This window comes from Elgaria multicarinata, chromosome 4 (assembly GCF_023053635.1).
Source record: "Elgaria multicarinata webbii isolate HBS135686 ecotype San Diego chromosome 4, rElgMul1.1.pri, whole genome shotgun sequence".
Classification (NCBI taxonomy): Eukaryota; Metazoa; Chordata; class Lepidosauria; order Squamata; family Anguidae; genus Elgaria; species Elgaria multicarinata.
This window is the reverse complement of record NC_086174.1, coordinates 5,515,846-5,532,832: the sequence shown is the minus strand read 5'-3', so window position 1 is coordinate 5,532,832 and position 16,987 is coordinate 5,515,846. Positions and strand designations below refer to the sequence as shown.

General features: G+C 50.6%; 1 protein-coding gene across 2 annotated transcripts in view; it reads left to right on the top strand.

The window, feature by feature from the left end:
• The window catches only part of KIF13B (kinesin family member 13B), a 227,945-nt gene extending 216,009 nt beyond the window's left edge, over window positions 1–11,936 (top strand). For both annotated transcript variants that reach the window (XM_063123720.1, XM_063123719.1), the window contains 3 exons: window positions 1,645–1,707; window positions 6,877–7,882; window positions 10,959–11,936. In XM_063123720.1, the coding sequence (XP_062979790.1) occupies window positions 1,645–1,707; window positions 6,877–7,882; window positions 10,959–11,251 (1,362 nt within the window). In that variant the 3' untranslated portion in view covers window positions 11,252–11,936. The remainder of the gene's footprint in view (window positions 1–1,644; window positions 1,708–6,876; window positions 7,883–10,958) is intronic.
• The last annotated feature ends 5,051 nt before the right edge of the window (window positions 11,937–16,987 follow it).

Here is a 16,987-nt window from a genome sequence, read left to right as displayed (position 1 = left end):
TTGTCTGCGTCCTTCTTGAATTGTGGAGTCCAGAACCCCTTCTTGAATTGTGGAGCCCAGAACACACAGAGGAGGGCCAGGATCTCTTCTCGATCCTCCCAGAGTGCAGGACACGGAATATCGGGCTCAAGTTAAGGGAAGCCAGATTCCAGCTGGACATCAGGAAAAACTTCCTGACTGTTAGAGCAGTACGACAATGGAATCAGCTACCTAGGGAGGTTGTGGGCTCTCCCACACTAGAGGCATTCAAGAGGCAGCTGGACAACCCTCTGTCAGGGATGCTTCAGGGTGGATTCCTGCATTGAGCAGGGGGTTGGACTCGATGGCCTTGTAGGCCCCTTCCAGCTCTGTTATTCTATGATTCTATGATTCTCTCACACCTTCACTCTTCAACTTTCTTTATTCTCAGGATTGTTTAATAGACACCAACTGACTATCTGCACCCTACACTCAAAAGACAACCCTCTTTACCCTGATCCTCTAATTCTCCCTTTGAACCCAAGTACTTTAAAAACACCCCCCTCTTATCACCTCAGTCATTCCCTTATATATCCTCCTCTCCCCTCCTAAGATATTCAGTCTCCCCCCACTCAGGTCAATATTCTAAACACAATAGACTTACAAATTATAGACATTCATTAGGGAACTGACTTGTGGGGTGTAACGCCACATCTGCGTTCATCTCTCAGAAACTTTGGAGGGGGGCAGGGGCCGGGGGCACCCAAAGGCCTCTGTCGCCACCTCCCCTGCCACATTTGGGGAAGCTTCCATGGAGGGGGGGACGTTCTGCGAGGAAAGGATGCTACTGAGGAGGTGGTGTCACTTGTATTATTATTATTATTATTATTATTATTATTATTATTATTATTATTATTATTATTATTATTATTTTATATAGCACCATCAGTGTACATGGTGCTGTACAGAGTAAAACAGTAAATCGCAAGACCCTGCCGCAGAGGCTTACAATCTAATAAATCATAGTAAAGCAATAAGGGGGGGAGGAGAATGTAAACAGGCACAGGGTAGGGTAAGACTAACAGTATAAAGTCAGAACAAAATCAAGTTTTAAAAGCTTTAGGAAAAAGAAAAGTTTTTAGCTGAGCTTTAAAAGCTGCGGTTGAACTTGTAGTTCTCAAATGTTCTGGAAGAGCGTTCCAGGCGTAAGGGGCAGCAGAAGAAAATGGACGAAGCCGAGCAAGGGAAGTAGAAACCCTTGGGCAGGCGAGAAACATGGCATCAGAGGAGCGAAGAGCACGAGCGGGGCAATAGTGTGAGATGAGAGAGGAGAGATAGGAAGGAGCTAGACCGTGAAAAGCTTTGAAGGTCAACAGGAGAAGTTTATATTGGATTCTGAGGTGAATTGGAAGCCAATGAAGAGTAATGGTGGCGTCACAGGCGCTGTCCAACTGCTGCCTGCGCTGCTTGCAAGACCACCAATCCACGTGCACACACTTAACCACCATGCGAATGCAGTGACTGAGAGAGGGGTTTTGTGGATCTATAATATTGTGTCTCGGTCTGACCAGATGAAGAGCGGGGGTGGGCGTGGTTCTGCAGGCGTCTTTCTGTCCTGAGAGAGCCATTTGCGTCTGTCGTCTGAGGATTAATGCCGTGGGGCGTCTTTCTTTTCTTTTCTTGCAGCCCGTTCCACGGATCATGGTTCAGTCGGCCAGCATTGACGCCAGCGCTGCGAAAGCGAAGCAGGTGGGCCCTTTGAATGCTCTGAAGTGCGGTGTAAACGGCTTCTTCTGATACTGCTTGCTGTTGTTATTGGATGGGAGGCACCAGCGATACGGAGGCTCCGGCTGGGGTCTTTAGAGGACTGGATTCACCCTCACTAACACCTTGGAGAGCTCCTTTGGAGTTCTGACTGGTTCTAACTGAAACCTGGAGAGGATTCACTGCCACCAGCCTCCACTGGTGTGTGTTTGTATGTACAGGAGTGTGTATATACACACACACACACACACACACACACACACACACACATATATATATTTGGAAGAGAAGGATCATGGATCTCTTCTCCATCCTCCCAGAGTGCAGGACATGGACTAACGGGCTCAAGTTACAGGAAGTCAGATTCCAGCTGGACATCAGGAAAAACTTCCTGACTGTTAGAGCAGTACGACAATGGAAGCAGTTCCCTAGGGAGGTTGTGGGCTCTCCCACACTAGAGGCCTCCAAGAGGCAGCTGGACAACCCTCTGTCAGGGATGCTTTAGGGTGGATTCCTGCATTGAGCAGGGGGTTGGACTTGATGGCCTTGTAGGCCCCTTCCAACTCTGCTATTCTATGATTCTATGAACTACTGTCATTGTAAAATTAAATGGAGAATATTTCCATACTCTCATGGAAATACGTTTTTTCTTCTCGGTGTGGCAGATTCAATTGGTTTGGATCTGAATCCTGGGCACTCCGGTTTTACAAGACTAGTGCTAAGCCAGACCCACAGAGCTCTCCTTCCCCCACATTCACGCTTTCCATTTTGGATTCTTTACCCTATTTGCACCCCATTCCACCACCACCCGTCTCCTTTCTGGTTGGCAGGGGATTCAGGACAGCTAAAAGGAAGGACGTCTTCACACAGCACACAGCTGAACTATGGAATTGGCTCTCCCACACTAGAGGCCTTCAAGAGGCAGCTGGTCAACCATCTGTCAGGGATGCTGTAGGGTGGATTCCAGCATTGAGCAGGGGGTTGGACTTGATGGCCTTGTAGGCCCCTTCCAACTCTGCTATTCTATGGTTCTATGTTTGGAACGTGGAGCTGTGCCGCATACCACTTGACTCGGAAACAATGATTTATCTCTCCTAGGTATTAAGCCAAATAGCTGGGAGAGACTTATGGAACGTGCCTCTTTCCCCCTTTCACATAAATCGCCCTTTTCAAACAGCAAATACCCGTTCCTGTAATATAAATAATCTTTCAGTAAATAATAGGCAGCATATTTCTTCTGCTGTATGCATTTATATATTAATCCCTGCAGGCCTTCCAGGGTGAGGGGAGCAGGGGGCGTGTGCCTATTTGCCAAACTGCCCCCACAGAGCCCTGTTAATGCAGTGGCATTAAAAGAAACCATAAACCCATTTGTGTGTGTTTTCGTCACCTTGTAGGACCCACCTTGGTGTCCGTAGATTTTGTGGGGCTGCTGCGGTTGTTGGCTAAATCTTGCCGCCTTAAGCGGACGCCATGCGAACTCGGGATCGCTGCAGACTCTGAAAATCTGCCTTCGTTGATGGTCATGAAGCAAGGGGGTGAAGAACGCCTTTCATCTCGTGGGGCCAATTCCACTCCGGGGCCATGATCCAGTGGGTTGAGGTCAAAGGGCAAAACCCCTCCGTTCCAGCACATGTTAGCTGAACGGTGTGGAGGAACCCAAAAAGCCAGGCTCCTTTGGTTCGCTGAGTGACGGTCAAAGACTCTTAAGACACAATTTCTCTTATCTTGGAAAAGATTTATTACGAGCACCCTGCAGTGCTGCAAGGTGGCAATCCTTAGAGGATCTTGAAGAACTGCCCACTTACTGCAGGCAAAGCTAACACATTTATAGGGTCAGTTCCTCTTCGATACAACGGCAGAGCCTTCCTACCAATCACGATACAGTTTTGCAATGCAGTAACCACCGATACACAAGGCATTTATGCGTGTACAGAGTGCAAATAATTCTAGGACTAGGAAAACAATACATAGATGGGTATTGCAATCACTTAGGCAACCGGATCTGCACCTGTTTCTTTTTGCAGTTAGCTGGCTCCCAAAAATATCTCACTCCACTGCTTTCGTCGAAACAGTCTTGCGACGTGTCAGTTCAACAGTTAGATGTGGGAGCGGTTGCAGTCTTAATATATTTTAGTTATACTAAAAGCATGAATCTTATGATTTATAATGAAAAGGCCAAAGCCTATATTTTCCTATACCTGCGGGCATAGGTAAACGGACCACCCATCTCTGATTTCCTCGACAACGGTCTTCCTGGCAGGAACGACGCCCTTAGGAGAGGCATTTAAGGTTTGAGGATGCGCAAACGCCACGAAACCACTAAGCACTCGGGGTGGTTGGTGGGAAAGGGACGTGGCCTTCTGGGCAAAGGAGGAGGGATGGATTTGCTGCCCCAAGGTTCTCGCGTAGGCCTTTGCATGTCAGTTGTGCTCTTGCAATCCCCGCATGCAGCCTTGAGCCCCTCCACCCCGCAGGGGAAGGTGTTGAGTCGCAGGCGGAGGTGGGGCTCTGCGACTTCCGGAAAAGAAGCAGGGCAGGGACTGGAGCGGGGAGGCGGAGGTGGCTTGAGCAGGCTGATGTGGCATCTGTTCAGGCGGAGGTAGGTCGGCGTGGCTGAAGGCTGAGGGGCAGGAGAAGGGAGCTGCAGACTCCTGAGCTTGTGCAGAGTAGAGAGCGCAAAAGGAGGCGTGCACAAGCTTCCCACCGCGCCCTGCCAGGTGTCCCCAGGAAGGCCAGAATGAGGCCGTGAAGGTGAGGGCACGCCTCCTTCCACAGGGAAGTTCCGTTTAATGTAACAGGGCCTTTCCGTAGTGCCCCCCCCCCTATCTCTGGAGTGCAGTGCCATAGGGACTCCATTAAGCCCCATCATTGCAAGCGTTTAGGAAGGGCCCTGAAGGCTTCCTTCTTTACTCTGCCTTCCCTGGATTCTCTTTTACCAGACTGTGCAGGGTTGCAGCTGCAAATGTGCCATCGCATTTTAGTACTTCCTGGGAAGGAAAGGAAAGGAACCTCTCGTGCAAGCACTTGAGTCATTGCTGACTCAATGCTGTCGCTGACATTTCCTTGGCAGGCCTTATAGCGGGGTGGTTTGCCGTTGCCTTCCCCGGCCGTGATTACCTTTCCCCCAGCTAGCTGGGTACTCATTTTACCGACCTTGGGAGGATGGAAGGCTGAGTCGACCTGAGCCGGCTGCCTGAGAACCAGCTTCCGCTGGGATCGAACTCAGGCCGTGGGGAGAGTTTCGGCTGCAGTAACTGCCGCTTACCACTCTGCGCCACACGAGGCTACTGTCTAGGCCAGATGTTTTATGCTGCTGTTTTCAGGTTTATTATTTTTATGAATGTTGGCTATTTTATCATTTTTTTCTTTTTTAAATTATAATACATGTTATTATTGTAAACTGCTTTGGACAGGGCTTCTGTATTGAAAGCGGCTTAGAAATATTTTAAATAGACTAAAAAATACCATCCATTAATAGACCTATCCTCTATGAATTAGAATAAGGTGGTGGTGGTGGTGGGAATATAGGCATTGATTCATTGATTGATTGATTGATGTTGATTTATATCCTGCCTTTCTGCCCCAAAATGGTGCACAAGGCACTAACAAGAAAACCCAGATTAAAAACAAAGTCTTACACATACCTTAAAAGCACGAATAGAAACACATCAGTAAAAGAAAACTTAAGAGCACCAACCCATTAAAAAACCCTTCAACAACAGGCCAGCTTTGATTTATTTATTTAATTATTGCATTTCTATACCGCCCAATAGCTGAAGCTCTCTGGGCAGTTTACAAAAATTAAAACCATGAAAACCATTTAAAATTTAAAACGAACAACAGTATAAAAGCATAGTATTAAATGCAATATCAAAGCACAAGCAGGATAAAACCGAGCAGCAATGCAGAAATTAATACAGATTTAAAATTCAGATTTTAAAGAGCAAAGTTAAAAACTAAATTCTTCAACTGTTAAAATAGTGAGAAAATAAAAAGGTCTTCACCTGGTGCAAAAAAGAGTATAACGTAGGTGCCAGGCGAACCTCCTTAGGGAGCTCATTCCCCAGTCGGGGAGCCACAGCAGAGAAGGCCCTCCTCCTGGTAGCCACCAGCCTCACTTCCTTTGGCAGGGGCTCACAGAGAAGGACCAAAATGGAGCATGTTCAGAGGAGGGCAACCAGGATGATCAGGGGTCTGGAAACAAAGCCCTATGAAGAGAGACTGAAAGAACTGGGCATGTTTAGCCTGGAGAAGAGAAGGCTGACGGGAGACATGATAGCACTCTTCATACTTAAAAGGTTGTCACACAGAGGAGGGCCAAGATCTCTTCTTGATCCTCCCAGAGTGCAGGACACAGAATAATGGGCTCAAGTTAAAGGAAGCCAGATTCCAGCTGGACATCAGGAAAAACTTCCTGACTGTTAGAGCAGTACGTCAATGGAATCAGTTCCCTAGGGAGGTTGTGGGCTCTCCCACACTAGAGGCCTTCAAGAGGCAGCTGGACAACCATCTGTCAGGGATGCTTTAAGGTGGATTCCTGCATTGAGCAGGGGGTTGGACTTGATGGCCTTAGAGGCCCCTTCCAACTCTACTATTCTATGATTCTTTGCCTGCCAGCAGGTGAGCAAAAGAGGTGGGTCAACCCAGCTTCCCTCAGCAGGGATAGCTGTGAGAGGAGAAGGCCGGATGCCTGAGGTCGTGAAGATGGGCAATGCAGAGCCAGTAACAAGCCACTCAGGCACATTGGGCAAATGTACGGAAGATGGTCTGTCAATGGTTTCTAGCTGTTTCGGCTAAGTACAGCCTCCTTGTGCAGAAAGGGTGTACCACTGGCCATGCTGGCTGTGGCTGATGGGAATTGCAGTCTAAAAATGCCCGTAGGGCATGAGGTTGGAGAAGGCTGGGTCTTCGGGCCTCTCTTGTGCAGCAGGGGCCGCTGTTCCATTCCTACCTGCCCGCCTTTCTTCTCCACCTCTCAGCTCCTTGCTCAAAAGTCTCAAAATGCCGCCGACCTCTCCAGGTTTGGCAGGTGGAGATCAGCTGGAGAAAGCGACTGCGCGAGAGGACGGGCGCCCCTTACTCCAAGCAGTGTTTTCTGAAAGCGGTTTGACATTCTGGCGCCTCCTGACCATACATGCATTTCTGCTTCAGGTCGTCCAAGGGGAAGGGAGCAGAGGGCCCTTTGAGGTGGCCGCGCAGACCACGGAGTCAGAGAAGAGCCCCGAAAGGCCGCCCAAAGTGCCTCCCCATCAGCCCACCGCGGATGTGACGGCACAGGACTCCCAGGAGGGGCCGCCCAGCCCCCTGAGCGAAGCGTCCAGCGGCTACTTCTCTCACAGCGTTTCCACGGCCACCCTTTCTGAGGCACTTGCGCCCGGGAACGACGCCCCTGTCCAGGCCGGGAGCCAGACGCCCACAGCAGCCGACGCGCCCCAGCCGGCCTCCGCTACTGAGGTTCCTGTGAAACCGTGTTCTGCTCTAGCTTCTGACTCTTGCTCTCCCCTTGGGAGAGGGGATCCGCTTACCCCTGGCCTTCAACTGGATCCAATGAGAACTAAGGACAGTGAGAAAGTGAGCGGCGACGGCCACGTCAGGTCAAAGGCCGTTGTCTCTTCCACGGCTCCGAGCGAGGACCCCGGGCCTGCCTCTCTGGCTCCGGATGTGCCAGGCTGCCCTTCTACCTCCCTCTCCAAGACAGAGGTGCCCTTGGCCCAGCAGCCGGCGACGTTGCCAACCGGGAGCCCGCGTCCTGTCGCCAGGCACGTGAAACCAGCACCTCTACGTGACGAGGAGCCTTCCCGGTCCCCGGTTCTTCCCGAGGCCTCCTCTCAGCCCGGCGTCCCCGGCTCACCGTTCAAAATCCAAAGAGTAAGAACTTCAGAACTGAGGTCCTTCTCTGACATGTTGGGGGGAGAGCCCGGAGGGCCCTGCGGTTCGGAGGAGCAGAAGCGCAAGCAGCACGAGGGCACGGGGGCGGGCGCGGAGGAGAAACCGGACGCCGCCTCCGACTCGGAAGAAGCCAACGAGATCCCCGAGTGGCTGAAGGAGGGCGAGTACGTGACCGTCGGTACGAATAAAACGGGGACGGTGAGATACGTGGGCCCAACAGACTTCCAGGAGGGAACCTGGATCGGCGTCGAGTTGGATTTGCCCTCAGGTAAGCGTCGGAAAGCGCTGCTGGCGTTGTGATGGGGTAACGGTGGCTGCCTTGCGTTGGCCCCCCCACTGTCAGGGAGACGCTCTTTCCCTCCGATGGTCCCCTTACAGCTCCGTTTCCCCCAAAGCCACTTGATTATTTATTTATTTATTTATTGCACTTATATACCGCCCCCATAGCCAGGGCTCTCTGGGCGGTTTACAGAAATTCTAAAATTAAGATTAAAACGAGTATACAAAATTTAAAATTTCTAAAACATAGAGCATACATAAAGCATTAAAAACCGTTTAAAAAACTAAAACATGTGGGTGATTAAGATGTGCCGCCATCTGCCTGGGCAAAGGGGAAAGTCTTAACCTGGCGCCGGAAAGATAGCAGCGTTGGCGCCAGGCGAGCCTCATCAGGGAGATCATTCCACAGTCTGGGGGCCACCGCCGAAAAGGCCCTGTCCCTTGTTGCCACACTCCGAGCCTCTCTCAGAGTAGGCACCCGGAGGAGGACCTTAGATGTTGAATGTAGTGACCGGGTATATTCGCTTCAGGAGAGGCGTTCCATCAGGTATTGTGGTCCCAAGCCGTGTAAGGCTTTATAGGTCAAAACCAGCACCTTGAATTGGGCTTGGAAACATACAGGCAGCCAGTGCAAGCGGACCAGAGCAGGTGTTATATGGTCGAACCTTCTGGTTCCCGAAATCAATCTGGCCGCTGCATTTTGCACGAGCTGCAGCTTCGAAACCATCTTCAAAGGCAGCCCTACGTAGAGCGCATTGCAGTAATCTAACTTGGAGGTTACCAGAGCATGGACAACTGAAGCCAGGTTATCCCTGTCTGGATAGGGGCGTAGCTGGGCCACCAACCGGAGTTTGTAGAAGGCACTCCGTGCCACAGAGGTCACCTGAGCCTCAAGTGACAATGATGGGTCTAAAAGAACCCCCAAGCTACGAACCTTATTCAAGCGCTCAGCTGCACGTGCAGCCGTCAAGCGGAATCGCCCTGTTAATGGCGCAAGCCCTGAAAGCGCTTCACAGGAGAAGGCGAGTGAGTCCTTCAGAGGATTCTGGGCAGTTACACCCACCCGTATCACCAGTTGGATCTGCATCGATGTAGTGACGGCCACCGATTTGGATGGCTTTAAAAGGGGGTTGGATAAATTCCTGGAGGCGAAGGCTATGAATGGCGATTAGCCCGCACGGCTCTGTGCTACCTCCAGTATCCGAGGTAGTAAGCCTGTGCGCACCAGTTGCTGGGGAACATGGGTGGGAGGGTGCTGTTGCACCATGTCCTGGTTTGTTGGCCCCTGGTGAACAGCTGTTTCGCCACTGTGTGAACAGAGTGCTGGGCTAGCTGGACCCTCGGTCTGATCCAGCGTCTGCGCTCTTCTTATGATCTTACGTAGCTAACAAAAACCTATGGGGGGTTCCATGTGCTCAAACACCCATGTGTATCAGTTAAAAGGGGGCACCCCCCCGTTTCTTTTTTATCTCTGGGATGCAGAAAACGGAGTGAGATGTCGCCCTTGGGACAAAAGGGGAGTGATGATGTTGATGATGATGATTTACATTTATATACCGTCCCATAGCCGAAGTTCCCTGGGCTATGTTTATAAAGATTAACTCTATGTTTATAAAGTTTATAAAGATTAAAACACTGAACCTTAAAAACCAATATACAAAATTTTAAAACATAAAAAACATAAAAACAGATTCGATACAATATCCATTTAGAACAACTGTTCTGGGTCAGTTAAAAAACTCAGCGTATGCTGTTAAACGCCTGGGAGAAGAGAAAAGTCTTGACCTGGCGCTGGAAAGATAACAATGTTGGCGCCAGGCGAGCCTCATCGGGGAGATCGTTCCATAATTGTGGGGCCACCACTGAAAAGGCCCTCTCCCTTGTTGCCATCCTCTGAGCTTCCCTCAGAGTAGGCACCCAGAGGGGGACCTTAGATGTTGAGCGCAGTGTATGGGTAAGTTCATGTCGGGAGAGCCGTTCCGTCAGGTATGGTGGTCCCAAGTTGGTTCCTAATGTTTTGGAGCACCAGGGAAGGAAGGCTAGTGGATGTATAACGTGGCCTGAAGTTTTCCCACCCTCCAGTGAAATCGGTGGGTCGGGCAGAGCTGAATGAGGGGAGAGACGTGGGTCCTCCCACGGGTGGATCTGTGGATGGGTGGACGGTAGACGGCTTGCATTTGGGAACACAGTTCCCCTTGCCTGACTGACACGTGGGAACTGGGCTGGTTGTAGCGAGGTGCCTCGTTCAGTGGTCGATCCACAGTAGGTGACAGTCCTGGGCCGGACAGAGCCTGGTCCTGACTCACTCTCAGGCAGCACGTGTGCTCTGAGTCAGAGGAGAGAGAGCCATGGCCTAGAGGCCTCCCCCCAATTTTGGGAACTACAGACTAAGACAAAGCATGAAAAGAAGCGTCCGCTTCCCTGCAAGGTGGTGGCTTCAAGGCTTCCACTCGATGGGTGCTGAGCCGGTTAGCTGGTGGGGCAGAGGAAAAGCTGTGGTTTCAATCCCACCGCAGCCACCAAGTCAATCGGTGGCCACCAGCAAGCCGGTCTTCTCTCAAGCTCAGCCTCCCAGCTGCAATAGGAGGACGACCCGCCTTGCAATCCTAACAACTTTGCAGAAATTATAGCTGTGAAGTGCTCTGGATGTTCACAGCATTCTCTGTCATTGCTATAGGGTGATGTTCTTGTGGGCTCCGGCCTCACTCTGTGTTAATCTTCCCCACACTCGCTTCAAAAGGGGTGGGAACGGGGACATGGTAGTGCTTGACTCACTTATGGATCACCACCCTTGGAAGCGAGGAGAGAGCACCAGGTAGCACGGTGGGCAAGCGAGCTGATCGCTGGGGCCCAATCCATCAGGGCGTTCTCCTCGCATGGGAGAGCATCATGGTGGATTATGCCCATGTTCACTCAAGGGAGGCTGGGCCATGTGGATTTCCTGCCTCGGGAAAATGACTCCAGCTGGTCCTGACCGAGATCCGACTGGGCGGCACCCTCGGCGCATTTCTTTTCATGGCTCCTTGAAGCAACCTTAACCCCAAAATTCTCCTCTTATCCCAAAGGTAAGAACGACGGTTCCATCGGCGGACGGCAATACTTCAAGTGCAATCCAGGCTACGGGCTCCTGGTGAAGCCAAGCCGGGTCAGAAGAGCCACAGGGCCCACGAGGCGCCGCAGCGCCGGGATGCGACTCCAAGGTGGAGCCGCGCCTGAGCACCGGCGAAGCGGCACCCTCTCCGGCTCGGCCTCCAACCTTGCTTCTCTGACCGCCTTGGCCAAAACGGAGGGGGGATCCACGCCGCGGCTCGAAAAGAGCCAGAAGAACGCCGAGAACAGGAAATCGTGGGCTACCTGAAAGCGGACGGCTGGCTCAGGCGCGGCCGCCTGGCTCCACACTACCTGGAGAAGCTGACACTTTGGGGGAACGGCCTTACTTCGCACAGCCCGGCCCACCTGGGCGAGATAGCCAAGACCGGCGGATCCGTCACGGGTGTTTGGGGCTCCGTGTTCTCCGCTTTGGGCACCGATAATACGCTAAGTCCTTGTCATGAAGGAGCCCCACACGGAGGCTCCTGATGCAAACGGTGACCCCTCCGCGCGTGCGTTCCTCAGCCTCCTTCCCTCCTCTCGCTCCCCAAACCCCACAGCCGCTAGCCCCAGCCATGAGCGGGTAATTCAAGGGCAGCCGACCGACGGCGTCCCTTTCCAGTCCCTCGGGGGTTGGTTGCCGGGGCGTCTGCCTAGGTCGGCGTCCGCGTGCCGCCATTCAACCACGGGAAAGTACAGGAAGTCACATGACCTGGCAGATAGCGGCCTACCAGAAACGGTGCCTCTCTTGAGTATCGTCTTCCAGTCTTTTAACTACTCTTGTTGACGTTCATGGGAAGACCTGGCCCTGTCCTGCGCCGGTAGGAGAGGCTGATGCCGAATCCAGACAAATGCCTAAAAACCTTTATTTTATTTTATTTTAATCCTTGGTCTAGCTGATGATGGTGGTCTAGCTTGTTTTATTTTTCTGTTTGTTTGTTTGTTTGTTTGTTTGTTTGTTTTTTAAAAAAAGTGCAGTGGAGAATCTGCTTTTCTCTCCTCTGGAATCCTCTGAAGCAAGAAAATTATTATTTTAGCACAGCCTCTGGTTTTACTGTATTTATAAAGCCAGTATCCAACGGTCGGTCTGCGCATGGCCAGAGGATCCCTACCAGTTTGTAAAGCAAATGTTTGTTTCCCCACCACCACCCCATGCTATGGTATTTATTTGTTATTTATTGCTATTTTAAAATAATGATGATGATGATGATGATGATGATAATTCCCTTGCGAGTTACAATCAACTTGCTGCCTACTGTTGCACAAAGCCGCGCCCCCTCTTGAGGGCACACCAGACGCTTTGCCCGCTCGTACACACCCACATGACCGCCCTGCCCACTTGAACCGGCCTTCTCCTCGTCCTCCGGATGCGTTTGCTTCGAATTAGCTTCTTCCCGTGGAAGAAGTGGCTGAGATAAATGTACACAAAAAATGTCTCTCAAGGTATTTGATGGGTATTTCTGTTGAGCCTCGTGTGGCGCAGAGTGGTAAAGCAGCAGTTTCTGCAGCTGAGACTATCCCCACGGCCTGAGTTCGATCCCAGCGGAAGCTGGTTTCAGGCAGCCGGCTCGGGTCGACTCAGCCTTCCATCCTCCCGAGGTCGGTAAAATGAGTACCCAGTTAGCTGGGGGAAAGGTAATAACGGCCGGGGAAGGCAACGGCAAACCACCCCGCTATAAGGCCTGCCAAGAAAACGTCAGCAAAAGCTGGCGTCCCTCCAAGAGTCAGTAATGACTCAGTGCTTGCACGAGAGGTTCCTTTCCTTTCCTATAATTTCTGTGGCTGTATTTAGACCAGATCTGCATCACCGTCGCAAAGTCGCCATTGCCCGGCTTGTGCTTTGCCCTTAAAGGAGGCCACGCTTCCAGCACTGGCTGGTGCATGGAGCAGACTGGCGTCCCGTTCGCACGCAGCCTTCCGCAGGCAGGGTATTTTCCCTCTGCAGCAACATCTCTTGTGACTTTGTACGTGCGGAGGGGGGAAAGTGCCGTGTGGACGGATCTCATCCAGACCACTTGCTTTCTTCTTCCTCCAACCCTTTCCGAATCCATGGGACCAACCGTGGCCAGAATGCAGATCAAAATTACATTTTTAAGGCAAACAGGCTCACGGGTTTGCTCTGGTTTCCGGCCTGGTAGAAATGAAGAGGGTGGAAACCTTGACCAATTGTAGATAATCTGAGCTCTGTTGGTAACTTTTTAAAAGGTTGCAAAATCGAGAGGGAACCTTCACGTGTGTCCGTCCCCTCCATTCATTGTACTTACTGTGCCGGGTGCAGCCAAGTGCCTTCATCAGCCAGCTCCAAGGGTTAAAGGCCAAGTCGTTTTCCAGGTAGAAGGACGTTCAGGTATTTTAAAAGGAAGGACGACAACGCATGCCAACGTCCCTGGGCTGAACTCCCCCTGGCATCTCCAGGTAGGGCTAGCAAAGAAACCCTGGGAAACTGCTGCCAGTCAGAATAAGCAGTATTGACCCTGGTGGACCAAAGGTCAGACTTCCTGCGAAGGAGACGCTGGGGGTGATTTGAATCAAATTGGAAGTACTATGCAGAAAGAGTTTCTTTTCTTTTTTTAAATGGAGTTTTTAGGAGTTACCCAGAGCAATGCTATGGTTGTGGAGTGGGGGAGTCTCCACAGCAGAGGACCCACCACTTTCTAAGCCCTGCTGGGCTCACGCCGACCAGCACAGATGTTTTTCCCCATCAGGAAAAACTTCCTGACTGTTAGAGCAGTGCGACAATGGAACCAGTTACCTAGAGAGGTTGTGGGCTCTCCCACACTAGAGGCCTTCAAGAGGCAGCTGGACAACCCTCTGTCAGGGATGCTTTAGGGTGGATTCCTGCATTGAGCAGGGGGTTGGACTCGATGGCCTTGTAGGCCCCTTCCAACTCTGCTATTCTATGATTCTATGCCGGGGCGGGGTGGGGAGCTTTTTACCATCCCTGTTTTTCCCACTGGTTTTCCTCTGTCTTCCGCTGCCCACTTGATTCCAACAGGAGGGGCCATGTCTACCCCGGGGCTGGTGCAGTTTGTCTCCTGTTCGGGACACGCGCCCAGGGGGATGAGGGGGCTTCGGATCTGGTGTGTCCAAAGCCGTCCCCCCCCCTTCCTGTGGAGCCCTGCAAGGGGAGCAGCCACAGGGATGAGTTGCTCCATGGCTGGTGGACCTTCCCTCTGTGCCTTTGGATCTGATGGAGCTCTGCGGCACCCTGTGTGCCCTCCAGAACACCCTCCCAGGGCCTACAGGATGGCATCCTTAATAAAAACCATCCTGGTTAGAAAATGGCCCCTGTGTGTGTGTGTGTGTGTTTGTGTGTGTACGTGTACGGCTAAGCCACCAAAAGAAACAGCAGCAACGTTTCGGTGCTCTGCTCTATGCAAGGTGAAACGCTGCCTTCGGCCCCAGGAAAGCTACAGGATTGTCGTCGGAGGGGTTGCAGGACAAAACGTCCGGTTACTCTTGATCTAACCCGGGTGTGTGTGTTTTTCTATCTCTCCCCACGCAGCAATTTTAAGAGACTACAGTTGCAGTGGGGAGAGGAAGAGAAGAGGGCTAAGAAACTATTTCAACATGCCGCATCGTAAATGTCTTCTCTTTATACTAGGCTGGCATTATAACTGAAGAAGGACCATTGTGCATATTTTTCTTAGCTGCAGGGCCATTCTAACCCGAGGAAATTAGCAAAAAAATCTAGACGGGATATCCAGAAGGCTTAAAAAAGATACTATGCATCTAATTTTCTAGAGGGGAAATGAAGTATTTCCTAGTATAACCTACCTAGGGAGGTTGTGGGCTCTCCCACACTAGAGGCCTTCAAGAGGCAGCTGGACAACCCTCTGTCAGGGATGCTTTAGGGTGGATTCCTGCCTTGAGCAGGGGGTTGGACTCGATGGCCTTGTAGGCCCCTTCCAACTCTGCTATTCTATGATTCTATGATTTCCCCTCCGTCTAAGTGTGTTGTGTGTGTTTGTGTGTGTGTGTGTGTTTCCACTGCAACTTCTCTGCAAGTAGAATTTCATACAGTATCTGCAGAATATGGGTCTCCTTTTGATAAAACGAAAGACACTGTGGCTTTCACTGGTGCAGGTCAAGGGTGGGCCAACTTGCCCACATGCTTTGGCCTACAACTCCCATCATCATTCCTCATCACTAACTATGCTGGCTAGGGCTGATGGGAGTTGTAGGCCAAAACCTGATGGTCTAAAGGGCCACGAGTTGCCCACACCTGGCGTAGATCTTTAAAAGCTGCAGTCTGTGGTCCCAATCTGGACAAAACAAAGTGCATCCAAGCCTTGCTAAAATCCATAGGACTTAAAGGAGTCGCCGTAACTCCACGAGGGCTAGCAGTTTGGTGTCCAAGTTAGACACTAGTTTCCACATCCTGAAAAGTGACCACAGCGGGACAGTTTACTCGAACCTTGGTCCTGCCTTAGCATTGTTGGGTAAGGTGGGTGAAAAACACGAGGTCACAAATGTTCTCTCATCATAGTGCTGGTGAACGGCACCTTCGTTATCGTTACCTACCTAATTGCATGCATGGCCAGTCCCTTGATTAGCTGCTACTCTCTCACTAGTTATACTGTTGCATTTAACGTCTTTTGTGCGTGTTATACCATTGCGTTCAGTTTAAATTAGGGCGACCCTATGTAAAGGTGGATTTCAGCAGGTGTCATTTGTATGCATGCAGCACCTGGTGAAATCCTCTCTTCATCACAACCGTTCAAGCTGCAGGAGCCTTGCCCTCTTTTGTATCTGGTCCTTCTAGTATAGCTCCTGCAGTTTGAACTGTTGTGATGAAGACAGGATTTTACCCGGTGCTGCATGCATACAAAGGACACCTGCTGAAATTCCCTTTTCTATGCAACTGTTAAAGATACAGGAGCCCTGCCCTCCCTACATTTAATGTCTCTCCCCCCCACTTACACTTTTTTTTATGCCAAGATTTTCCATGCACTTTACTCCAAGGGAAAAGGGCCCCAATTCTGGCACGTGTGTCAGCCAGACAGCGCCTTTCGACACTCATGTCTTTTATCGGCTCAGAATGGCCTCTCTCTCCATGTGCTACTTCAGAAACAGCTTCCCTTTCCTCTTAATTTATACTTTATTCAGCAGCAAAGCTACATAGTCCTTAATGCAGAACAGCTTTCAAATATGATTTGAAAGGGTAGTAAAGGGGGCGGGGGAGAGAGAATCTTACCAGGTTTGTTGAATTAAAAGTCCTGCTGTGGGTGGAGAGGTTCTCATGCGGTTTTCTGGATCATGGGCACAATTTTACAAGAAAATACCTAATCTTTTCCTCCCCCTTTAACTGCTCTTAAAAAAAATACCTTCTTTGATATTCAACAAGTGCAGAGAGGGACTCTGGTAGAATATGCTGATAGCCCCCCCCCCCATGTTAATAGAAGAGAGAGACCCCGTTCAGACGGCATGCTAAGTCACGGTGGTTAAGCATTTTGAGCTAAACATTATGGCTTCGGGCCCGTTCAGAAGACACCTTAAACCAGTGGTTCCCAATTGGTGGTCCGTGGACCCCAGGGGGTCCGCCTAACCCACCCAGGGGGTCTGTGGCACCATTCACATATTCACCATTTATTTCTGGAGTCCACTGACGATGAATTCCTACCAGAAGTAAAATATAACATCACTGAGCACCTGCGTGATTTAGCGACTAGCTTCAGAGATTACTTCCCTGCACCTAATCCTGAAAACTCATGGAGAAGGAATCCTTTTGAATGTGGTGATGTACAACTAACAACTCCGTCTGCGGAAGAGCAAGATGCACTTGTTGACGTGACTTGTGATGGTTCAGTGAAATCATTTTTCAAAGAATATAGACTGGACCAATTCTGGGTGAAGTTTTTTCCTGATTATAAGAAGTTAGGTGAAAAAGCTTTGAAACATCTAGTTCCCTTTTGTTCCACATATCTTTGTGAAAAAACATTTTCAACATTTTGTTATATGAAGACCAAGCATAGAAATCGGCTCGATGTTGATCCAGATTTGA